Consider the following 25,645-nt stretch of genomic DNA (forward strand, 5'->3'; position numbering starts at 1 on the left):
TTGTTTTTTGGGGGGGGGGTGGTAGATCAGCTTTAATATTGCAGACAGATTGTGGCTTCCATCATTGTAATTGTCTGCATCATTTCCAATAACCCATAAAAAAAAATTAAATATACACAGTGCCAGTCAAACATTTGGGCCCCCACTCATTCAAGGGTTTTTCTTTATTTTACTATATTATAGAATAATAGTGAAGACATCAAAACTATGAAATAACACATGGAATCATGTAGTATCCAAAATAAAAAGTGTTAAACAAATCAAAATACATTTTATATTTGAAATTCTTCAAAGTAGCCACCCTTTGCTTTGATGACAGCTTTACACACTCTTCGGCAAACTTAACGACTGTGTTGGCGCCACGCAGTCATGAGTGAACCAGGAGTACAGGAGGGGACTGAGCACGCACCCCTGAGGGGCCCCCGTGTTTAGGATCAGCGTGGCAGATGTGTTGCTACCTACCCTTACCACCAGTTGTAGAGGGAGGTGTTTAGTCCCAGTGTCCTTAGCTTAGTGATGAGCTTTGAGGGCACTATGGTGTTGAACGCTGATCTGTAGTCAATGAATAGCAATCTCACGTAGGTGTTCCTTTTGTCCAGGTGGGAAGGGGCAGTGTGGAGTGCAATAGAGATTGCATAATCTGTGGATCTTTGGGGAGGTATGCAAATTGTTGTGGGTCATGAGATACTCTACCTCAGGCGAGCAAAACCTTTAGAATTCCTTAATATTAGATTTCGTGCACCAGCTGTTGTTTACAAATATACACAGACACCACCCCTTGTCTTACAAAAGGCAGATGTTCCATCTTGCCGATGCAGCGCAAACCCTGCCAGCTGTATGCTATCTGTGTCATCGTTCAGCCACGACTCGGTGAAACATAAGACATTACAGTTTATTTGTGATCGTAGCTCGTCTATTTTGTCATCCAATCATTGTACGTTGGCTAGTTGGACTGAGGGTAGAGGCAGATTACCCACAATGCCAAAAAACCCACAATAGTTTAGAAAACCATAAAACGGCAGCCATCTACTCCGGCGCCATTCTTCTCAATTTTAAATTAAGTAACAACATTCTAACAATGTTTATTGTTGCCTAGTCCAAATGTGAAATTATTCCACTATTTTGTATCAGTTTGCATCAATTTCAATGAGGGCCTTTTATGTTAAGGGAGAACCAACAATTGTGGCTAATTGTTATTCTGGCTAGCTTCACATAGCTAGGGACAAGCGGGTACCAGGGCTGCTTCCAGGAGGGGGACGGAGACGTTGGCCACATTCCGATAGAAATGTATTATGTAGAACAAACATGCCTCTGATTCTAAGGGATCATCTCAGTTCTATTCAGGGCATTTCTATCTGCAACTTTCCACAACGTTTTTGTACTGAACATCCCCAGGAGAACACGACTGAGTTATGTATGAACCTGGAAAGCCTCACAAATGAACGTGTGTGTGGTGGACACCGCTCCGTGTGCTTGTAAAATATTTTTTATCACCTTCTTCTCTCACTCGGTTTGACAGAGAAATTACACAAAACCTTTCCCAAACGTGATAATATCTCGAGGATGTGTTATATAATACGTTATTTCGATAATAGACAGTTTAAACGTGCTATTACATACCTGTAGTAATAAAGCGAAACGCACAACAACGTTCTGTCGTTTTCTTTACTCCGAAGAATGGTGGCAGGCAACCCGGAACTTCCTGTTTCCCACTACCGTAGTGCAACAGCGACATGTATTGGACTGATGGACTAACTACTGATAAAGCATGTAAAATATAAAGGGAACTTGATTAGCAAGACAAATAAACCTTGGTTCAAGAAAACTAAAGGTGTGTCTGTTTTAATGTCTAAGTTTTTTTTTAAACATTACATATGCATTGTACATGGTTTCTGTGGAAGGCCACAGAGATAATGCCAGTTGAATAATGTTTACATATCTTGCATTACTCATCTCATACGTATATATTCTATAATATCTATTGCATCTTAGCCTATGCCACTCTGACATTGCTTATCCATTATTAATATTCTTATTCCATTCCTTAGATTTGTGTGTATTAGGTATTTGTTGTGGAATTGCTAGATATTACTTGCTAGATATTGCTGCAGTCGGAACTAGAAGCACAAACATTTTGTTACACTCGGAATAACATCTGTTAACCATGTGTATGTGATCAATAACATTTTATGTGGAAGATCAAGAATCTCATCCACCCGAGCCACGGCCTGTTCCCCCTGCTACCATGTAGCAAGCAGAGACGGTACAGGTGCATCAAAGCTGGTACCAAGAGAATGAAACTGCTTCTATCTCCAGGCCATAAGACTGTTGAACAGTCATCACTGATTTGATTTAGAGAATATTGGTGACAAGTAAATTGTCTTGTCCCAGTGTGTAGAGGTGTCATGACATGTATTGTGTAGATAAATACAGATATGTATTTGTTGGAATGTCATGAATTAAACAAAAGCATTATATTTACTGTAAAGATAACCCCCAAAAAACGAATATGATTCAGGAGATCAATAAAGTTGCATTACTCTAGCAGGTCTCACAGCTGCTTACGCTGACAAAACATGTTAGAGAATAGGTCAGATTTAGCTTTGTGACGCTCATTTCAACTTCCTGTCTTGTTCAGCTTCAGAAAAACAGCAAATATGTCACTTGAAACACTGTTTTTTGGTAATTAATTTTCCAAAAGAGAAGAGTTTGACCAGTACAAATGTACAAACTTTATTTTTAATTCGCAGATAAATTGAGCAGGTTTCAGTGAATACTGATCAGTAAAGTAAAGAGAGGCTAACATTCTATAACACTCCATTTCCTCTGCACAGTTCTCTCACAGTGAGAAACAATAGGATTACAATAGAGTGTTCTACGATTTCTTGATAATTAAGTGAAGGAATGATTTTAATCTTAGCTAGTCAGAGAACTGATGAGGAATCTCACATTTATGTATATGTTGGTATGTTTTTAAGTGGCCATGTTGAGAGAAACTCTTCCAACGGTCAGAGCAGGAGTAAGGCTTTTTTCCAGTGTTGAATGTTGAACACTCAGATCCCTTGATATTTTGCAGCTCTTCCCACAGTCAAAGCAGAGATAAAGATTCTACATTGTCTGTATTTTTAGGTGTATTTTTAGCTTGATAGAATTGGAAAATCTCCTCACAACGTGGGGAGTGGTGAGACCTCTGAGCTCTGTGATCTTCCTGTAGTTGCTCTCTGGATGTAGAGAATGTCTCAACATGGTTTCCTGTGTGAACAACATCAGAAGAACCAGTCAGGTGGTGTGATGAACATTTCAATAAAAAAAAATTATAAAGCCCTTTTTACATCTGCAGTTGTCACAAAGTGCTTTACAGATAGCCTAACCTAACGTATAAGGTGTAAAAAAAAAACGCCTCAATGAGGTTGACAGAAACCAGAAGCTTCTAGGTTTCAGGCTTTGGCTTCCTCTCTGCCTTCTTCCTGAAAAAATGGATGCTCCCGGTGTTTGATCGACTCCGCTGAGGGTGCAGGTACCGAGACTAAAACCCCAAAGGGAAAGCAATACAGAAGCAGAGGGGCTAGTAAAAACTCCTTAGAAGGAACCTAGGAAAACCCTAGAGAAGAACCAGGCCCCGAGCAGTGGCCGCTCCTCTTCTGGCTGTACTAGGTGACAAATGACTTGATATATAGTGCCTTCGGAAAGTATTCAGACCCCTTGACTTTTTCCTAATATTGTAACGTTACAGCCTTATTCTAAAATAGATGAAATAGTCCCCCCCTCATCAATCTACACACAATACCCCAGAATGACAAATAAAACAGTTTTTTAGAAATGGCAATTTATATATTTTTAAAAACCGGAAATATGACATTTTCCGACCCTTTACTCAGTACTTTGTTGAAGCACCTTTGGCAGCGATTACAGCATCGAGTTCTCCAGGGTATGACACGACAAGCTTGGCACACATGTATTTGGGGAGTTTTTCTCCCATTCTTCTCTGCAGATCCTCTCAAGCTCTGTCAGGTTGAAAGGGGAGCGTTGCTACACAGCTATTTTCAGGTCTCTCCAGAGATATTTAATCGGGTTCAAGTCCGGGCTATGGCTGGGCCACTCAAGGACATTACAAAACTTGTCCCGAAACCACTCCTGCTGTGTCAGAGTGACCATCAGGTTCTGCTCACCTACCTGACCAAGGCCCTTCTCCCCTGCTTCCTCAGTTTGCCCGGGCTGCCAGCTCAAGCAAGCATCTTGGTGGTTCCAAACTTCTTCCATTTAAGAATGATGAAGGCCACTGTGTTCTTGGGGACCTTCAATGCTGCAAACATTTTTGGTACCCTTCCCCAGATCTGTGCCTCCACACAATCCTGTCTCTGAGCTCTAAGGACAATTCCTTTGACCTCATGGCTTGGTTTTTGCTCTGACATGCACTGTCAACTGTGGGACCTTATATAGACAGGTGTCTGCCTTTCCAAATCATATCCAATCAATTTAATTTACCACAGGTGGACTCCAATCAAGTTGTAGAAACATCTCAAAGATGATCAATGGAAACAGGATGCACCAGAGCTCAATTTCGAGTCTCATAGCAAAGGGTCTGAATATTTATGTAAATAAGGTATTGATGTTTAATTTTTTTGAAAAAATATCTAAAAACCTGTTTTCGCTCTGGCATTATGGGGTATCGTGTGTAGATTGTAGAGTGGAAATCTGTAGTAGAGAAGAATGTATGACAATTGAGACACTACGTTACCCTATTGAAAGATTAGTGGAATCTGTGTGGGTAGCTGGACAGTTAGGATGACTGACAATGAAGGTGAACAGGTGACAGGTGACAGACGAATGGATGAGACTAAGGCAGGAATTTGTGGATTCATGGACGCACAGAACTTCTGGATCAGACAGAGTTAAGGAAGAGAAAGCAGTGAGCTCAGGCGATATCCTCCTTTTATGGAGTTGAGATCTGTCTGACATTTCCACCTGACCTAATTAAAGCGCCCCTGGCCCAGCTGAGTAAGTGGCAATGAATTAAAGGATTATTCCACCAACTCCATGGGCCTTTTCTACAGCCACCCTGGAAATGTGTTAAATTCCACACTCCTCAAAAAAGGCTCATTGCTCCCCGTCCTCTGTCATCTCAGGGAGAGGAATTAGTCGGGCAACTGGCCGGATATATGTCCGGTTCTTCACCTGGATCTCCACTGATCTAACGCGACCATCGGTCCCAGGCATGGTCTTAGTGATACAGCCCACCGGCCAGGAGCCTCGAGGCAGCTGAGGGTCCACCAGCTAAGATCTGGCTGTGTCGCCACCGGCGTCTGCCAACGAGGTTGGTATCAGCATACATGGCTTGAGGAAGTGACGCATCTCTGCGTCCCATCAAGGGCATATTCGGTGTAACCGGATCGGGGTCAGCGATGTCTGCAGAGAGATATCCCAAGGGTTTGGAGTTCAGTATCCCTTCCACCTCTATAAGGCCGTCTTTTTCAGATTTAATCTCTTGCTCCCATGTTCCTCCAAAATGAGGAGCTCCTGGAGGGTTAAATTTGAATGAGGTTTGTTGGTCCATCAGCTGATCCTGGAGGCTGGGTTCCATGGCTTGGAAGGCTTCCTCCAACCTGGCTTCTTTTGCCTTGAAGTTCGTACCTCTGAAAGCCAGGATCTCGTAGGGTTTCCCCCGTCGGGAGATAAACCGCCGTAGGGCCATGAGGAAGGCTTCAGTATCCAAACTCTCCAGTAGGTCCAGGTGGACACATCTAGTTGTCAAACACTTGAATAGAATGCCCCAGCGCTTTTCCGCACGGCGTCCTAGCCTGATCATCAAGGAGCCAAAGCAGTCTACTCCTGTTGACCAGATGGGTGGTTTAAGGAGGCGCAAGTCAAGGATAATTGGGTGGATGGCATCGGGGTCCAAAACTTCTGCTTGGCGCAGCCTCCCCCCGAATCTGATCACTCCATGGATTTGATCATATTCTGGGGGCGAGAGAGAGAAGACGGCTCTCCTTAGCAACTTCCCTACCGGCTTTCAGAGCTTTTTTCAGAGCTAACTGCTTGTGCATGCTGGAGGAGTAGTGTCTCTGCCGCGAGGGAGGTGGGTATAGAAGCCACCCCATCTGAGGTCTGGTTTGTGGCGGCGATCAGATCCGGCAGTGTTTGGGATTGTGTTGGTTCCGTAGAGATGCTGTAGCATTGGGCGGACTTCCTTAACTCATGAGCTTTAGTTGGTTGCGGAGGGGCCGTACACCTGGGGGCTGTCGGTCACTCGTTCTCTGGTTGGGACAAGAATGGTGGTCCCAAGCTCCAGCGATGGGGTTGAGCCACTTCCTTAAGGGTTTTACCGCGAGTAACGTCATCAGCAGGATTGTTTATGCTATCAACATACCTCCAGTCCTGGACTTCTGTTAGGTCTTGGATTTCCGCAATGCGAGGTCCCGACGAACTCCTTATACCTGCAGGACTCCGACTTGAGCCAGGTCAATACAGTGGTTGAATCCCTCCAGTAGATGACCCTTTGGATTGGCAAGGTGAGCTCGGCTCGCAAGGTAGAGGTCAACTGGGCTCCGGAAAGGGCAGCACTGAGTTCTAGCCTAGGCATTGACAACTGCTTTTGGGGGCGACCCTGGACCTGGCCATGACAAAGGAGACATGGGTGTGGCCTGCCTTATCCTCCAACCATGCGGCCAGGTCTCTGAGAGCATAGGTGCTTCTCGAGCCCTCTCTCAGGATGCCCTTGTTCAAACAATGTTCAATGAAACTGTCTCTGAGGTACACTGGAAGTTTGATAAGAAGCCTGTCCATGTGGGAGCCACATTTCAGCGATGAAGTAGTTATCATCATCATGTTTTCCATAGTTTAAGCCTGTAGCTACCTAGGCCTTGCTAACTAGTTATTGTGTTATCCAGCTAGCTATAAAATTGCATGTTAACACGAAAGATTTGTATAAACTAACCCAAGATAGACTACACACTGTTGTTTGCAATGGGGGACTTTTATTATGAAGGCGACCCATAAATTATACTGTTGTGGATAATCGTTATTGTGGCTAGCTTCACACAAAAGTGAGCCCAGCTAGCTAGCGAGTAGCGACCATAACAGCTATTTGCCAGCTTTATGTTAGGTAATTTAGCTACAGTGGCTAGTAAAGGTTAGAAAACTATCTAGCGTGCTAGCTAATCCAAACAAAACTCAACATACTACATGGTAAATCTATTCCGTACAATGTGCTATGGTAACTTGTTAGCTAGTTAGCCTAGTTGGTAAGCCTAACATTAACGCCAGCTAACGTTAGCATGCTACAGTTATGGCTCTTCCATTAGCTAGCTAGCCTTCCGTTAGCTAGCTAGCTAGCCTTCCATTAGCTAGCTAGCCTTCCGTTTGCTAGGTAGCTGCCAAATGCTAGCTAGCTAGTTATCCAACGTCCTATGCTAAATCGTCCAGCACTATTTATGTATTCCCAAAAGGAAACGAAACAAATTGCATGGAAAACGTACCTTTCTCTCTTCTGTCTTGACGTTTTTATCTTGTCTATAACACTTTTTTCTCCCCGCGGCAATCTATCATGTCCAGATTTTGCACACTGACCTTCTTGAATCCTGTTCTAAAGACAATCATTTTCCATGACACCCAAAAGTACTCATTACAGTTGGAATGCTTAGCAGGACAGGAAAATGGTCCAATTCACACAGTTACCAAGAGAACAACCCTGGTCAGAGGAGGTAGGGATGTAAATTATGTCTGAATGTTGGAGTGTGCCCATTGGCCATCCATAATATATTTTTCAAATTGTGCCATCTGGTTTGCTTAATATAAGGAATCTGAAATTATTAATGCATTGACTTTTGCAACTTAAGTATATTTAAAACCAAATACTTTTACTCAAGGAGCATTTTACTGGGTGACTTTCTATTAAGGTATCTTTACTTTTACTCAAGTATGACAGCTGGGTACTTTTTCCACCACTGGCTGGCTATTGGTTCACTGTAATTACAAGTAAGTACCCCTCAAGATAGACTTCATTATCACCGGCCAAATCCTGTGTAAACACCTAGTAATTACATTGTACTTGTGCAGATATTAAATATACTCTGTGTTGTACTAGTGTATTTGTTCTCCCACTTGGATGTCACTTCCATGGGCTTTAAATTGAGGTGCCAGGTTGTCAGGGTGGGTAATGTACAGGTACACATTAATTACTCCTAAAGATACACTTCATTTTAACTAGCTACATCCTGTGTAAGAACTAGACATTACATTGCCTAAATACAAACATTACATGTGCTTTGAACATTTCTTATTCCTCATCTGGAATGACACTTGTATTATATTTGTTTTCGTAAACTCAACCAAGTTAACTCAGATCGGGTGCTTTATTTTGGGGGCTCGTGCTAGACACAGCGTTGACTGTAGATATATTTTGAACAGTGCACATTAATGTTTAAGTAATTACATGTTTTATTTTACCAGGGAAGTTGACAGAACACGTTCTCATTACAGCAACAACCTGGGGAATAGTTACAGGGGAGAGGAGGGGGGATGAATGAGCCTGGAAGCTGGGGATGATTAGAGGGCCATGATGGTCAGAATGAGAATTTAGCCAGGACTCCGGGGTTAACACCCCTACTCTTACGATAAGTAAGAGAAAGGTAACACAAGCTTCCTCTCTGGTTCCATTCCCTAATAGTAAGTGGTTCGTTGTTGATTTGTGGTTGTAATGCTGTCGCTGGACTTTGGTACCATATAAAACACTTCAAAATGACAATACTTTTTTTTTCATTTTATTTAACTGTTATTTAATAAGAAACATATGTAAGTCCTTTATAATGCAAAACATGTGTGTGTATTGTAGCAATTACTGGTGGCTAGCAAATTGGCTTATCCACATGGTGATGTGTAAAGATGTAGTGACATGTTTTGAGTAGATAGACATGTAAATTACTTTGAATGCCATGAATTAAACAAAAACATAGTATTTTCTGTATAGATAACCCAGAAAACAAAGGTTTACCAGCACAAGTTCATGTAGAATGTTTATTTTTTCATTAGCAGATCAATTAAGTTCATTACAGTTATCCAAATGCATTAATGATCAATGACTAAAATAATGAATCTAATTTTAAAAGACAATTTAATAAACATGTCGTCGTTTCATAGCCTGTGTATCATTAAACAAAAGTTGTTGTGTAGTAAAAAAATAACTGACACCATCTCTAGCTGATACATGTGTCTACCAGCTCATTCCCACAGAGAACTGCAGAGGGACAACTTGGTGTCAGAGCAAAACGTACTATATGTAAAAAAAATAAAAAATAAAAAATAACATTGCACACTATTTAGTATTTTACGGTATGTTATGTTACATTAGCCTATAACTGTAATACGATTTGTAGGATGTTACGAATTAGATTTTGTACAATATGTTACGAATTTGCTATACGTATGATATTTTACGTATTCCAATTAGTTGTTGCTAACATTAACATGGTAAGTAGTTGCATGCTAGGCTAACATGTTAAGCAGACTATATATACAAAAGTATGAGGACACCGCTTCAAAATAGTGGATTTGTCTATTTCAGCCACACCCTTTGCTGACAGGAGTATAAAATCGAGCACACAGCCATGCATTGGCAGTAGAATGGCCTTAATGAAGAGCTTCGTGACTTTCAATGTGGCACCGTCAGTTCATAACATTTCTGCCCTGCTTGAGCTGCCCTGTTCAACTGTAAGTGCTGTCATTGTGAAATGGAAATGTCTAGGAGCAACGGCTCAGCCGTGAAGTGGTAAGCCACACAAGCTCAAAACACAGGACCGCTGAAGCATGTAAAAATGGTCTGTTCTCGGTTGCATCACTCACTATCAAGTTCCAAACTGCTGCTGGAAGCAACGTCAACAAGAACTGTTCGTTGGGAGCTTCATAAAATGGGTTTCCATGGCTGGAGCAGCAGCACACATGCCTGAGATCACCATGTGCAATGCCAAGCGTTGGCTGGAGTGGTGTAAAGCTCACCGTCATTGGACTGATGCAGTAGAAACATGTTCTCTGGAGAGATGAATCACGCTTCATCATCTAGCAGTCAGACGGATGAATCTGGGTTTGGTGGATGCCAGGAGACCGCTACCTGCCCCAATGCATAGTGCCAACTGTAAAGTTTGGTGGAGGACAACTAATGGTCTAAAACTAATGGTTTTTCATGGTTCGGACTAGTCCCCTTAGTTCCAGTGAAGGGAAATCTTAATGCTACAGCATACAATGACATTATAGATGATTCTGTGCTGCCAACTTTGCAGCAACAGTTTGGGGAAGGCCCTTTCCTGTTTCAGCGTGACAATGCCCCCGAGCACAAATAGACGTCCATACACAAATGGTTTGTCGAGATCAGTGTGGAAGAACTTGACTGGCCTGTACAGAGCCCTGACCTTAACCCCATCGAACACCTTTGGGATGAATTGAAACGTTGACTGCGAGCCAGACCTAATCGCCCAACATCATTGCCCGAACTCACTAATGCTCTTGTGGCTAAATGGAAAAAGTCCCCACAGCAATGTTCCAACATATAGTGTAAAGCCTTCCCAGAAGAGTGGAGGCCGTTATTGCAGCAAAAGGGGGACCAAGTCCATATTAATGCCCATGATTTTGAAATTAGATGTTTGACGAGCAGGTGCCCACATACACTACCGTTCAAAAGTTTGGGGCCAATAAGAAATGTCCTTGTTTTTTTAAAGAAAAGCCATTTTTTTGTCCATTAAAATAACATCAAATTGATCAGAAATACAGTGCAGTCTCAAATTCAACAGTGAAGAGGCGACTCCGGGATGCTGGCCTTCTAGGCAGAGTTCCTCGGTCCAGTGTCTGTGTTCTTTTGCCCATCTTAATCTTTTCTTTTTATTGGCCAGTCTGAGACTGCCTAGAAGGCCAGCATCCCGGAGTCGCCTCGTCACTGTTGACGTTGAGACTGGTGTTTTGCGGGTACTATTTAATGAAGCTACCAGTTGAGGACTTTCTCAAACTAGACATTAATGTACATCTTGCTCAGTTGTGCACCGGGGCCTCCCACTCCTCTTGATATTCTGGTTAGGGCCAGATTGCTCTGATCTGTGAAGGGAGTAGTACACAACATTGTACGAGATTTTCCGTTTCTTGGCAATTTCTCCCATGGAATAGCCTTAATTTCTCAGAACAAGAATAGACTGACGAGTTTCAGAAGAAAGTTATTTGTTTCTAGACATTTTGAGCCTGTAATCGAACCCACAAATGCTGATGCTCCCGATACTCAACTAGTCTAGTTTTATTGCTTCTTTAATCAGCACAACTGTTTTCAGCTGTGCTAACATAATTGCAAAATGGTTTTCTATTGTTCAATTAGCCTTTTTAAATGATAAACTTGGATTAGCTAACAACATGCCATTGGAACACAGGAGTGATGGCTGCTGATGATGGACCTCTGTACACCTATGTAGATTTTCCATTTAAAAAAACAGCTGTTTCCAGCTACAATAGTAATTTACAACATGAACAATGTCTACACTGTATTTCTGATCAATTTGATGTTATTTTAATGGACAAAAACGGTGCTTTTCTTTCAAAAACAAGGACATTTCTAAGTGACCCCAAACTTTTGAATGGTAGTGTACTTTTGGTCATGTAGTGTAGTTGCAACGTTGCTTATTAGCTAAAATGCTAAAGTTGTCCGTGATGAGATTTGAACACGCAACCGTTGGGTTGCTAGACTTTCATGTTTTTGCTGACTCATCCATCCACCCGACCAACCACCATCCTATTGTTTTTTCCTTAATGGGACATTTTAAAATGTTTCAACTTCATATTCATCATCCCCACCCCAACATTAACACATGTGAAAATGGCGCATTTCTATGTTTTGAAGTTTAAAAAAAGATGGAGGAAGATGATTTCCAATGTCATCATTCTATAACGCTCCCTTTCCTCTGCACAGTTCTCTCACAGTGAGAAACGTGTTCTAAGCTTTCATCATTTGATCCAATTCACTCCTACCACTTATTTTATGAGATGATAATTAATTGATAGAGTGACTTTAATCTTAGTTGGTCTGAGAGAACTGATGAGGCTTTTCTCCTTTATGTATACATTGATGTGTTTTTAAGGTAGCCAATCGGGAAAAACTCTTCCCACAGTCAGAGCAGTAGTAAGGCTTCTCTCCTGTGTGTGTTCTCTGATGAGATTTTAGCTCAGTTGATGTTGTGAAGCATTTTCCACAGTCAGAACAGGAATAAGGCTTCTCTCCTTTATGTATACGTTGGTGTATTTTTAAGTTGCCCTGTTGGGAGAAACTCTTCCCACAGTCAGAGCAAGAGTAAGGCTTATCTCCTGTATGTATTCGCTGGTGACATTTTAATATATCCAATCGGGTGAAACTCTTTCCACAGTCAGAGCAGGAGTAAGGCTTCTCTCCTGTGTGTATTCGCTGGTGACATTTTAAGTGGACCTGTTGAGAGAAACTCTTCCCACAGTCAGAGCAGCAGTAAGGCTTCTCTCCTGTGTGTGTTCTCTGATGAACTCTTAACTCAGCTGATGTTGTGAAGAATTTTCCGCAGTCAGAGCAGAAGTAATGCTTGTCTCCTGTATGTATATGTTGGTGGGTTTGTAAGTGGCTCTGTTGAGAGAAACTCACCCCACAGTCAGAGCAGGAGTAAGGCTTCTCCCCGGTGTGTATTTTTAGGTGTGTTTTTAAGTTGCTGGATACGGAGAAACTCTTCCCACAGTCAGAGCATGAGTAAGGCTTCTCTCCTGTGTGTATACGTTGGTGTGTTTTTAAGCTGCTCTGTTGAGAGAAACTCTCCCCACAGTCAGAGCAGGAGTAAGGTTTTTCTCCAGTGTGGACTCGCAGATGAACTGTCAGAGCCTGTGATGTTGTGAAACTCTTCCCACAGTCAGTGCAGGAATACAGATTCTCTCCTGTGTGTATTTTTAGGTGTATTTCTAGTTTTGATAGAATTGGGAAAATCTCCTCACAATGTGGGCAGTGGTGAGACCTCTTAGCTCTGTCGTCTTCCTGCTGTTGCTCTCCTGATGTAGAGAATATCTCAACATGGTCTCCTGTGTGAACAACATCAGAAGAACCGGTCAGTTGGTGTGTTATACATATGACTTCATATCAGTAGGCTGTACAATACAGGGAATAAAGCTATTAGGGCTGTCCGTACAAAAAAATGATTCCCGTTCGACCGAGAGTCTTGTTTTCTTTCAACCGAATGTTTTAATTTTAAAAACTTGTATTTTTCCATATATATGTGCTGAAATAAAATCAACTATATGGAGGCTACTGAGCTTGTCTGATGCTTTAAGCACTGCGACTAAAAAATGAAGACACAAAATACTCAAGAGGGAGCCAGAGATCAATATAGCGTAATCAGAATAAAATAAATCTGTTCTCGACTCTCCTCCTCCCGCTGCTGCGTTATGATTTTCATATAATTTATAAAAAAGTCTTTATATCTCAAATCAATGTCATGTGGTTAATCAAAATTATATCTAAATTAAAATGAATCTAAAAGTAACTTCTATTGCCAATATGTAAAAATAGCCCACATAAAGCCAACAAATAAAAACATTGCAACCTGCAGGTAGAACATACCCTGATGAAAATAGATATCCTATGAATCAAATTGGCTGCACATGGCCTGTCAGCAACAAACTTGAAACATTGTATCAACTAATCATTTGGTCTGGCCTGTGCTAGAAAACTTGCAACATTGTATAAAATATTCTGGGCCCTTACGATTTTCCCGTGCCAGCGAGCTCCAGACAGACAGAGCGGTGGGCACATTTATAGACCTACATTTACACAGAGGCCAGCTAGCCTATAGGCCTACTTCAATGTGTAATCAGGCCAGGTAGCCTATAGGCCTACTTCAATGTGTAATCAGGCCAGGTAGCCTATAGGCCTACTTCAATGTGTAATCAGGCCAGGTAGCCTATAGGCCTACTTCAATGTGTAATCAGGCCAGGTAGCCAATAGGCCTACTTCAATGTGTAATCAGGCCAGGTAGCCTATAGGCCTACTTCAATGTGTAATCAGGCCAGCTAGCCAATAGGCCTACTTCAATGTGTAATCAGGCCAGGTAGCCTATAGGCCTACTCCTATGTGTAATCAGGCCAGCTAGCCTATATGTCTACTTCTATGTGTAATCAGGCCAGGTAGCCTATAGGCCTACTTATATGTGTAATCAGGCCAGCTAGCCTACAGGCATACTTCTATGTGTAATCAGGCCAGCTAGCCTACAGGTGTAATCAGGTGTGTGTCCTTACTCAACATTGACAGGAGCACTCTTAAACAAAAGACAAATAATAAATAGTAAACTCGTAAATGGAAGTAAATACACCAAAACTTTTCTCACAAGTGTAGCCTAGGTTGTATATGCTCTACAAACAATGTGTCCACTCCTACAATGACAAGACTGCAATAATAATATATTGAATGCATTACCGTAACCAAACAAACATTGTAAATTAAAAATTATGGGAATTAGGTAGGCTAAATGTACTACTGGTGATAGTGGTGTGCCATCCCCTCTGCAATGGACTATTCCACCCAGACAGGCAATGGACTAGTCCACCCAGACAGGCAATGGACTAGTCCACCCAGACAGGCAATGGACTAGTCCACCCAGACAGGCAATGGACTAGTCCACCCAGACAGGCAATGGACTAGTCCACCCAGACAGGCAATGGACTAGTCCACCCAGACAGGCAATGGACTAGTCCACCCAGACAGGCAAATGGATTAGTCCACCCAGACAGGCAAATGGACTAGTCCACTCAGACAGGCGTGAATCAGACAGATGTCTCGTGTGCCATACATTTTTTATATATTCAGTACCAGTCCAAAGTTTGGACACACCTACTCATTCAAGGGTTTTCTTTACTTTTACTATTTTCTACGTTGTAGAATAATAGTGAAGACATCAAAACTATGAAATAACACATGGAATCATGTAGTAACCAAAAAAGTGTTAAACAAATCAAAGATAATTTTATATTTGAGATTCTTCAAAGTAGACACCCTTTGCCTTGATGACAGCTTTGCACACTCTTGGCATTCTCTCAACCCGCTTCATGAGGTAGTCACCTGGAATGCATTTCAATTAACAGGTGTGCCTTGTTAAAAGTTAATTTGTGGAATTTCTTATCTTCTTAATGCGTTTGAGCCAATCAGTTGTGACATGGTTGTGACATGGTAGGGGTGGTATACAGAAGATAGCCCTATTTGGTAAAAGACCAAATCCATATTATGATATTATGACAATAACTGCTCAAAAATTGCAGCTCAAATAACTGCTTCACAGAGTTCAAGTAACAGACATCCCAACATCAACTGAGATTTTTGATATAAAACCACCGTGTCTTTGTGAGGCGCAGACTAGGTCCTCCTTCCCACCGTGAAGCATGGAGGAGCAGACTAGGTCCTCCTTCCCACCGTGAAGCATGGAGGAGCAGACTAGGTCCTCCTTCCCACCGTGAAGCATGGAAGAGCAGACTAGGTCCTCCTTCCCACCGTGAAGCATGGAGGAGCAGGTGTGATTGTGTGGGGGTGCTCTGCTGGTGACACTGTCAGTGATTTATTTTGAATTCAAGGCACACTTAACCAGCATGACCACCACAACATTCTGCAGTGATATGCCATCCCATCTGGTTTGCGCTTAGTGGGGCTATTATTTGTTTTTCAACAGGACAATGACCCAGCACACCTCCAGGCTGTGGGGTATTTGACCAAGAAGGAGAGCAATGGAGTGCTGTATCAGATGACCTGGCCTCCACAATCACCCAACCTCAACCCAATTGAGATGGTTTAGAATGAGTTGGAGCGCAGAGTGAAGGAAAAGCAGCCAACAAGTGCTCAGCATATGTGGGAACCCCTTCAAGACTGTTGGAAAAGCATTCCTCATGAAGTTGGTTGAGAGAATGCCAAGAGTGTGCAAAGCTGTCATCAAGGCAAAGGGTGGCTACTTTGAACAATCTAAAATATATTTGGATTTGTTTAACACTTTTTTGGTTACTACATGGTTCTATGTGTTATTTCGTAGTTTTGATGTCGTCAGTATTATTCTACAATGTAGAAAATAGTAAAAAATAAAGAATGGGTGTGTCCAAACTTTTGACTGGTATTTATATTTGCCACTGCTCGACTAAAAAAAATATTGGTCGCCTATTGACCAACAATTGAACAGTCGACTAAATGGGGTCTATGGCCCTAAAAGCTATTCCACAGTTGAGGGCAGAAAGGGGTGAATATTATGAGTCATATCATCCTCCACTCACTATCACAAGGGTTAGTAACTACACAGACTCATTTCATATTATCCTCCACTCACTATCACAAGGGTTAGTAACTACAGACTAATTTCATATTATCCTCCACTAACTTATCACAAGGGTTAGTAACTACAGACTCATTTCATATCATCCTCCACTCACTATCACAAGGGTTAGTAACTACACAGACTCATTTCATAGAACTTTAAAACGCTGGCAGTTTGTCTACTTCACTTCTTTAGTCTCCTCTCTGATCACTCAAGATAGCCCAGGTATTCAGGGATATGTTGTCAGAATTACAGAATTCAACCTATCAATAGACTGGGTCATAACTTATGGAGGTCTATTACTCAAACTTCTGAAGATATAGTTAGAACCTGTGCTTACCATGAGAAACAGATTTCCCAATCTTCTCCTCCTCCTCTTCATCTTTAATGTTGACATTCAGCTCAGTTTGACTGCAGTCTTCCAGCTTCACTGATGCCATCTCTGGATCCTGCAGTGCAAACTGGGATCCTGTGTCACAATCAGGACCCAGTGACTGTAGGTTTGGACTCAGTTTGGAAGGAGAGAGGCAGGCTGGGTTTGTCCTCACTGTTGATGTTACCGGCCTCAGACTTAATCTGAGTCGGCCTGTAGTAATAAAGAGAAAAGTACACAAAAATGAGTCTTGAAAGTTCTGACACAATCTTTATTCTCAAACTATATTAGATCAGGTAGCTAAGCACTGACAACAAACCATTCAATTCATCTTTACATTAGACACAAAGTTCACACTATAAAAGGTTCACTACGTAAATGAACTTAGCGTATTCTAAACTAGATTTCCTAAACAGTGCATTCAGATAATATTCAGAACTCTTGACATTTTACACATTTTATTACATTACATTGCCTTATTCTAAAATGTATTAAATCGTTTTTCCCCCTCATCAATCTACAGACAATACACCCCATAATGACAAAGCGAAAACAGGTTTCAAGATTTTTTTGCAAATTTATTACAAATTTAAAACAGAAATATCATATTTACATAAGTATTCAGACCCATTTACTCAGTACTTTGTTGAAGCACCTTTGGCAGTGATTACAGCCTTAAGTCTTTTTGGGTATGACATTACAAGCTTGGCACACCTGTATTTGGGGAGTTTCTTTCATTCTTCTTTGCAGATCCTATCAAGCTCTGTCAGGTTGGATGGGGAGCGTCGCTGCACAGCCATTTTCAGGTCTCTCCAGAGATGTTCAATCTGGATCAAGTCCAGGGCTCTGGCTGGGCCACCCAAGGGCATTCAGAGACTTGCCCCAAAGCCACTCCTGCATTGTCTTGACTGTGTACTTAGGGTTGTTGTCCTGTTGGAAGGTGAACCTTTACCCCAGTCTGAGGTCCTTAGCAGGTTTTCATCAAGGATCTCCCTGCTCCATTCATCTTTCCCTCGATCCTGACTAGTCTCTCAGTCCCTGCAGCTGAAAAACATCCACACATCATGACGCTGCCACCACCATGATTCACTGTAGGGATGGTGCCAGGCCTCCTCCAGATGTGACACTTGGCATTCAGCCCAAAGAGATTAATCTTGGTTTCATCAGACCAGAGAATCTTGTTCGTCATGGTCAGAGTCCTTGCCTTTTGGCACTCCAACCGGGCTGTCATGTGCCTTTACTAAGGAGTTGCTTCCGTCTGGCCACTCTACAATAAAGGAGTGACTGGTGGAGACATAGATGGTTGTCCTTCTGGAAAGTTCTCCCATTTCCACAGAGGAAGTCTGGAGTTCTGTCAGAGTGACCTTTGGGTTCTTGGTCACCTCCCTGACCAAGGACCTACTCCCTCTATTGCCCAGTTTAGCCGGGCGGCCACCTCTAGGTCAATGCTTATGGAAATAAAGCATTTCGGTTTTGAATTATTTTGTAAATTTGCAAAAAATTCTAAAAACCTGTTTTTGCTTTGTCATTATGGGGTATTGTGTGTAGATTGATGGAAAAACATTTAATTTAATCCATTTTAGTATAAGGGTAAAGTAACAAAATGTGGAAAAGGGAAGGGGTCTGAACCTTCAGAATGCACTGACAACTCGTTCTCATTCTGAGAAATAAGGTAGGCCCCTTGATTTAACATCTGAACAAGTGGACAGGCTAACAAGCTTTTCAAGCAGTTGGAGACAGAAAGAAGGGTATGTTCATAACAATTCAACTGTTAAACCTTGTTAGCAAATAGATCCAATTTGGCTAAATGTAACGGATGTGAAACGGCTAGTTAGCGTTTTAAATCGGTGACGTCACTTGCTCTGAGACCTTGAAGTAGCAGTTCCCCTTGCTCTGCAAAGGCCGCGGATTTTGTGGAGCGATGAGTAACGATGCTTTGTGGGTGTCAGTTGTTGATGTGTGCAGGGGGGCTCGGGTATGGGCGAGGGGACGGTCTAAAGTTATACTGTTACATAAACTTGAAACATAAAGATTAGCAGGCTAATCACCAGCACCTGGGCTTGAGAGAAGTGATTATTGCAACAACAAAAAATAGCAGGTTAAACTATTTTGATAAAATAATACAATTATTAGTGGGTGTTATGGTTGTGGAAGGCTTATATTTAGCATATTTAGCTTAGGTATAACTTCACAAGCCCTGAATTCATTAGATTATTGACTGTTAGAAATGCAGTGTATTCAACCTTTAATTGTACAAGGCTTATTTAGAGAAAAAAAAAATAATAATATATATATACACACATCGTGAATTGCCAATAAATAAATGTAATAATTTAAAAACTCAAGATACAGCTGTATGATATTTATTCCATATTGCCCAGCCATATCGCAGTACATTAGAGTACAATACAGTACGTTATACTGTACTATACTGTACTATACTCTGTATTGTTGTACTCTACTAAACGTTACGTTCCTGTACTCTGCTGTACTATGAGTTCCAATCTTGTGAAACAGTAGCTGTCTCCAATAACTTGTCCAATAATTTTTTTTGGCGACATTTAGAGAAAGTTCGCATAGAAAATAGATCCGACAATTGCCCGCTTAGTGCTTTCATTTAATTATCTTGTATCGATAAAAACAGCTGTTAGTAATGACGCACCTCGTACCGTCAAAATGATTCCGCAATCATACGTTGTTTTTTTAAAAACACAGCTTCTATCCTCACTTGTCGGGAATAAAGAAACTTTGACAAAAGAAAAATCCACCATCAAACGATTAAAAATGTTGTTGATCTTTATAACATTTCTCATATCTGCCGCAGCAAAGATTTTTTGTCACATTACTTTTGTCGAACGCACCCGGGTCAATGAAAACCTGCCTAATGATGTGATTGGTTCAGATTTGGTCCGGTCTAAGGTTTGGGCCAAGTCAAAAAAGGCATCCTAAAGACGTCGGTCTGTGTTTACTGGGGTGTATCCTACAGTGTTTACTGGAGTGTATCCTACAGTGTTTACTGGGGTGTATCCTACAGTGTTTACTGGGGTGTATCCTACAGTGTTTACTGGGGTGTATCCTACAGTGTTTACTGGGGTGTATCCTACAGTGTTTACTGGGGTGTATCCTACAGTGTTTACTGGAGTGTATCCTACAGTGTTTACTGGGGTGTATCCTACAGTGTTTACTGGGGTGTATCCTACAGTGTTTACTGGGGTGTATCCTACAGTGTTTACTGGGGTGTATCCTACAGTGTTTACTGGGGTGTATCCTACAGTGTTTACTGGGGTGTATCCTACAGTGTTTACTGGGGTGTATCCTACAGTGTTGGCCTATAACTTTATTTTATGAATGTCCATCCATGTGGTAGGTCTAGCGTTTGTAAAACAGATAGTTGCATTGGCTTTATTAGTCCTGGTTCCTGTGACTAATCATGTTGTCTATTTAAGCGCTGAATAGACCCATCAGCTAAACAACTATCAGGAGTTATCCAGAGCCTATTGGCAATGAGAATCAATGTGTTTAACACAGTGGGAAATGCAGAAGTAATTATGTTTTGCTGTGATCATCTCGTCCAAAATGTACAGAGAAACTTGAAACCACTGATGATCATGGCAATTTAGCTGACGGGGTCCAACTCCGGGACAACAGAGGTTTCAGAGTCCTGCAATAGAGCTGAGATGCTAATATTTGTGTAAACTCTACATAGTTGTGTTCTGTGGGTGTCACTCAGTAGGCTGAACAATCCATAGGTAAGACTGTAGAATGCAATATGAATGTCCAACACAAACAAAAGACCCTCCATACTCAACTGGGGTCAATACGGACCCAGTTGTCCACTATTGTGGCTAATCGTTATTGTAGCTATCTTCACATAGGTAGGGACAAGCGGGGAGGACGGAGACGTTGGCCACGATCAGATATACATGTATTATGTAGAACAAACATGCCTCTGATTCCAAGGAATCATGTCAGTTCTATTCAGAGCATTTCTATCTGCAACTTCCACAACGTTTTTGTACTGAACATCCCCAGGCGAAACCCACTGAGTTATTACGAACAATGAAAGCCTCACAATTGAAAACGTGTGGTGGACACCACGCCGTGTGCTTGTAAATGTTTTTTTCTCACGTTCTTCACTCACTCGGTTTGACACAAAACCTTTCCCAAACGTTATTTCGATGTTAGTCCGTTTAAACGTTATATTACATACCTGTAATAATAAAGAGAAAGGGTCAGCACAGTTCTGGCGTTTTCTTTATTCTGTAGAATGGTGGGCACCAACCCGGAACTTCCTGTTCCCCCCACTACCACAGTGCAACAGCGACATTAATGGACTGATGGACTAACTACTACTAAACCATGTAGAATATAAAAGTGAGATCGATTAGCTAGACAAATAAGCCTTGTTTTTTTTGTGTGTGTCTAAGTTAACCCATAACATATTCATTGTAGATAATCTCTGTGGAAGGCTAAAAAGATCATCAAGAACCTCAGCCACCAGAGTTCACCCTGCTACCATCTTGGAAAGGGGGATATCTAGTCAGTTGTACAACTGAACGGCTTCAACTGAAATGTGTCATCAGCATTTAACCAAAACCCTCTGATTCAGAGAGGTGCGAGGGGCTGCCATAATCGACATCCACGTCTTCGGCACCCGGGGAACAGTGGGTTAACAACAGATAGTGAACTTGTCAGCTCACTCTGACCACTAGGCTACCTGCCGCCCCTAGCAGTTGGAGACAGTACAGGTGCATCAAAGCTGGGACCGAGAGAATGAAGCCGCTTCTATCTCCAGGCCATAAGACTGTTAAACAGTCATCACTGATTTGATTTAGAGAATATTGGTGACTAGTAAATTGTCTTGTCCCAGTGTGTAGAGGTGTCATGACATGTATTGAGTAGATAAATACAGATATATTTATTTGAAATTCATGAATTAAACAAAACATTATATTTACTGTAAAGATAACCCCCCATAACTACAATGATTCAGGAGATCAATAAAGTTGCATTACTCTAGCAGGTCTCACAGCTGTTTATGCTGACAAAACATGTTAGAGAATAGGTCAGATTTAGCTTTGTGATGCTCATTTAAACTTCCTGTCTTGCAAGCTTCAGAAAAGCACTAAATATGTCACTTAAAGTATGTTTTTTTTGTAATTCATTACACAAAAGAGAAGTACAGTACAAATTAATGTACAATCTTTACTTTTCATTGGAAGATACATTAAGCAGGCTTCAATTAAGTTATCCAAACATATTCATAAGGAATAACTAGTCTAGTTTTAAAATACTATTTAATAAACAAAAATAATCCACCCAACCGAATGGTGAAAACTGATCATCACACCATCTCTATCTGATACATGTTGTCTACTAGCTCATTCCCAACAGAGAACTGATCATCACACCATCTCTATCTGATACATGTTGTCTACTAGCTCATTCCCAACAGAGAACTGATCATCACACCATCTCTATCTGATACATGTTGTCTACTAGCTCATTCCCAACAGAGAACTGATCATCACACCATCTCTATCTGATACATGTTGTGTCTACTAGCTCATTCCCACAGAAAACTGCAGAGGGAAGCAGTACCACCCAGTCACAGAGGATAGTCAACCCTCAGGGCAAATCCAAGGTCATATCAATATCTTTACAGTAGAAGCGAACAAAACACACCAAAACTGACAAGGTGAATACTGATCAGTAAAGTAAAGAGGATAACATTCTATAACGCTCCCTTTTCTCACAGTGAGAAACAACAGGATTACAGGAGTAAGGCTTTTTTTTGCCAAGACTAAAACCCCACAGAGCAAAGCAATGCAGACGCCCAGTGGAGATGAAAAACTCCCTAGAAGGAAGGAACCTAGGAAGAAACCTAGAGAGGAACCAGGATCCGAGCAGTGCCCAGTCCTCTTCTGGGTGTACTGGGTGACAAATGACTTCGGGAAAGTATTCAGACCCCTTGACTTTTTCCACATTGTTACATTACATCCTTATTCAACAATGCATTAAATTGTTTTTTTTATTCCTCATCGATCTACAAACAATACACCATAATGACAACAATAAACAGGTTTAGACATTTTTTATAAATTAATTTTTGCTAATCTACCGTAAAAGCCTGATTGGTGGAGTGCTGCAGAGATGGTTGTCATTCTGGAAGGTTCTCCCATCTCCACAGAGGAACTCTAGAGCTCTGTCAGAGTGACTATCAGGTTCTTGGTCAACTCCCCGACCAAGGCCCTTCTCCCCCGATTGCTCAGTTTGGCCGGGCGGCCAGCTCGGGCAAGCGTCTTGGTGGTTCCAAACTTCTTCCATTTAAGAATGATGGAGGCCACTGTGTTCTTGGGGACCTTCAATGTTGCAGATATTTTTTGGTACACTTCCCCAGATCTGTGCCTCGATACAATCCGGTCTCGGAGCTCTACGGACAATTCCTTCGACCTCATGGCTTGGTTTCAGCTCCAACATGCACTGTCAACTGTGGGACCTTACATAGACAGGTGTGTGCCTTTCCAAAGCATGTCCAATCAATTTAATTTACCACAGGTGGCCTCCAATCAAGTTGTAGAAACATCTCAAGGATGATCAATGGAAACAGGATGCACCAGAGCTCGATTTCGAGTCTCACAGCAAAGGGTCTGAATACTTATGTTAATAAGGTAGTTTTTTTTTTTTTATATATTTTGAAAAAATATATAAAAACCTGTTTTCGCTTTGGCATTATGGGGTATTGTGTGTAGATTGCAGAGGACATTTTAATTTAATCCATTTTAGAATAAGGCTGTAATGTAACAAAATGTGGAAAAAGTCAAGGGGTCTGAATACTTTCCAAATGCACTGTAACTAATTTATAAAAACAGGATTGTCTTTTTCTCCCCTTTTTAGTGTTACAAATAACAATGGAAATCAACAACTCTGTCTCTGATGTCATATGTTTCTTTCTAGTAAGTATTTTCCCATCCTGGAATCTGAGATCTTGTGGAAATCTGTGGTAGAGAATAATGTATGACAACTTAGACACAACATTATCATACAATAGTTATCATCAACATGCTTTCGATAGTTTAGGGCTATAGCTACCTAGGCCTTGATAACTAGTTATTGGGTTATCCAGCTAGCTACGAAAGTGCATACTAACACGAAAGATATGTATTACTAACCCAATATTGACCTCACCCTGTTGTTTCCAAATGGGGGACTTTTATTATGAAGGCGAACCGTAAATTCCAGTTATTTATAATCGTTATTGTGGCTAACTTCACACAAAGGTGCGCCCCGCTAGCTAGCAGCGAACTTAGCATAGCTATTTGCCAGCTGTGGGTTAGGTAATTTAGCTAGCTACAGTAGCTAGTCAATGTTAGAAAACTAGCTAGCTAATACAAAAACAAACTCAATATACTACATGGAAGGTATACTCTGTACAATGTGCTATGGTAACTTGTTAGCTAGCTGGCCTAGTTGGTAGGCCTAATAATATCGCCAGCTAACGTTTGCTACCTAGCTAAATTTAGTTAAGTACGTTTGCTAACGTTAGCTAGCTACAGTTATGCCTCTGCAGTTAGCTAGCCAACACTTGGTGAGCATAATAATAAAGAAATCCCCATCAAAATCCTTCTGTTTAAGCATTAGATGTATTCTTGCATGGGCTGCGTCTCAATCCACCGCATCCGCTGATGTCTTTCCGTGGCAGAGCTGCGGTGTTGTTTGTCAGACCAGGAGACACCAACTTCTGTCTGTGTCGTCCGAAAAGTTCGGCCTACAAGCTGAGACTCACGAACAAACACATTTTTCTCTTGGACGCCAACAAGTGTCTGAATGTAGCAGGTACCAGTAAAAAAACATATTTTAAGTATATATTGAAGTACTTTAGTTTAAAAAATGTGCTAAATACAGGTAAATATATGTTTTACTGATCTTAATCTCTTAGATATTGGTTCAGAAACTTCAAAACCAACTTCCCTTTGAAAAGTGTTAGCTATATCATCCCCCACTCATTATCGCAAGGGTTATCAACTGTCAGGGTCAATTCCATTTCAATTAGTCAATTCACAAAGTAACCCAAATTCCAATTCCACATTTTCCTCATTCAAAAGCGTTGAAGAGAATTGGATGTCAGAATTACAGAATTCAACCTAACAATAGACTGGGTGATAATTTATGGAGGTCTAATTTATCAAGATAATTTATAGTTAGATATAACCTGCTCTTACCATGATTAACAGATTTCCCAATCTTCTCCTCCTCTTCTTCATCTTTAATGTTGACATTCAGCTCCAGTGCTTGACTGCAGTCTTCCAGCTTCACTGATGTAATCTCTGGATCCTGCAGTGCAAACTGGGCTCCACTGTCACAATCAGGACGCAGTGACTGTAGGTTTGGAGTGTGTAATTTGTCAACTCTGAATAGTATCCCAGTCCTAAATAGAAGTCTGGGATCAACTTCCTCCCCTGTGCAGGCCACACCCCCTCTCATTGTAATGTACATATGAACACAATTTGAACAATAGCTTCCTAAAATGCTGTGGTGCTGGCTAACACAACAGGAAAGGTTGTGGTAGATGTGGGCTATCACAGGGGAGGTCACAGCTCTTTCACTCTGAACATTCATATCAATGACTCACCCTGAAATGACCCACCAATACCAGAGTTCTACAAGACTATTTACATAATCAACTGGGCATTACAACAGTGTGACCCTCAATATTGTCCTGGGCATATATTGAGCTCTAACAATGGGTCGTGGAAAAGGTCTGTTGAAATGAATACTGTAGTGGTGTGAGAAAGGTAACACAAGCTTCCTCTCTGGTTCCATTCCCCCAATAGTAACTGGGTCATTATTGGATTGTGGTGGTAATGCTGTCCCTGGACTTTGGTACCATATAAAACACTTTAAAAATGACAATTTGTTTTATTTAACTGTAATTTAATAAGAAACATGTTTA

The 25,645-nt window shown here is 41.4% G+C and overlaps 2 protein-coding genes across 10 annotated transcripts in view; both read right to left on the reverse strand.

Annotated features, from left to right (window-relative positions):
- The window catches only part of LOC110510709 (zinc finger protein 501-like), a 35,313-nt gene extending 27,569 nt beyond the window's left edge, over window positions 1-7,744 (reverse strand). The window contains exon 1 of one of the 2 annotated variants that reach the window (XM_036951273.1): window positions 7,476-7,744. The gene's annotated coding sequence lies outside the window, so the exon portion shown is untranslated. Of the gene's footprint in view, window positions 1-1,620; window positions 1,849-7,475 lie in introns of those variants that run through there. The other variant, XM_036951272.1, reaches the window with a different exon arrangement.
- Window positions 2,687-25,645, reverse strand: part of LOC110515909 (zinc finger protein OZF-like) — a 98,953-nt gene continuing 75,994 nt past the window's right edge. For 2 of the 8 annotated variants that reach the window (XM_036951217.1, XM_036951221.1), the window contains 2 exons: window positions 12,973-13,056; window positions 2,687-3,252 (listed from right to left, as the gene is read on the reverse strand). In XM_036951217.1, coding sequence (XP_036807112.1) covers window positions 3,251-3,252; window positions 12,973-13,056 — 86 coding nt within the window. In that variant the 3' untranslated portion in view covers window positions 2,687-3,250. Of the gene's footprint in view, window positions 3,253-11,576; window positions 13,057-16,659; window positions 16,906-20,902; window positions 21,025-24,914; window positions 25,236-25,645 lie in introns of those variants that run through there. The other 6 variants (XM_036951199.1, XM_036951209.1, XM_036951219.1 and 3 more) reach the window with 5 other exon arrangements.

This window comes from Oncorhynchus mykiss, chromosome 18, assembly GCF_013265735.2.
Source record: "Oncorhynchus mykiss isolate Arlee chromosome 18, USDA_OmykA_1.1, whole genome shotgun sequence".
In the NCBI taxonomy this organism is placed as follows: domain Eukaryota; kingdom Metazoa; phylum Chordata; class Actinopteri; order Salmoniformes; family Salmonidae; genus Oncorhynchus; species Oncorhynchus mykiss.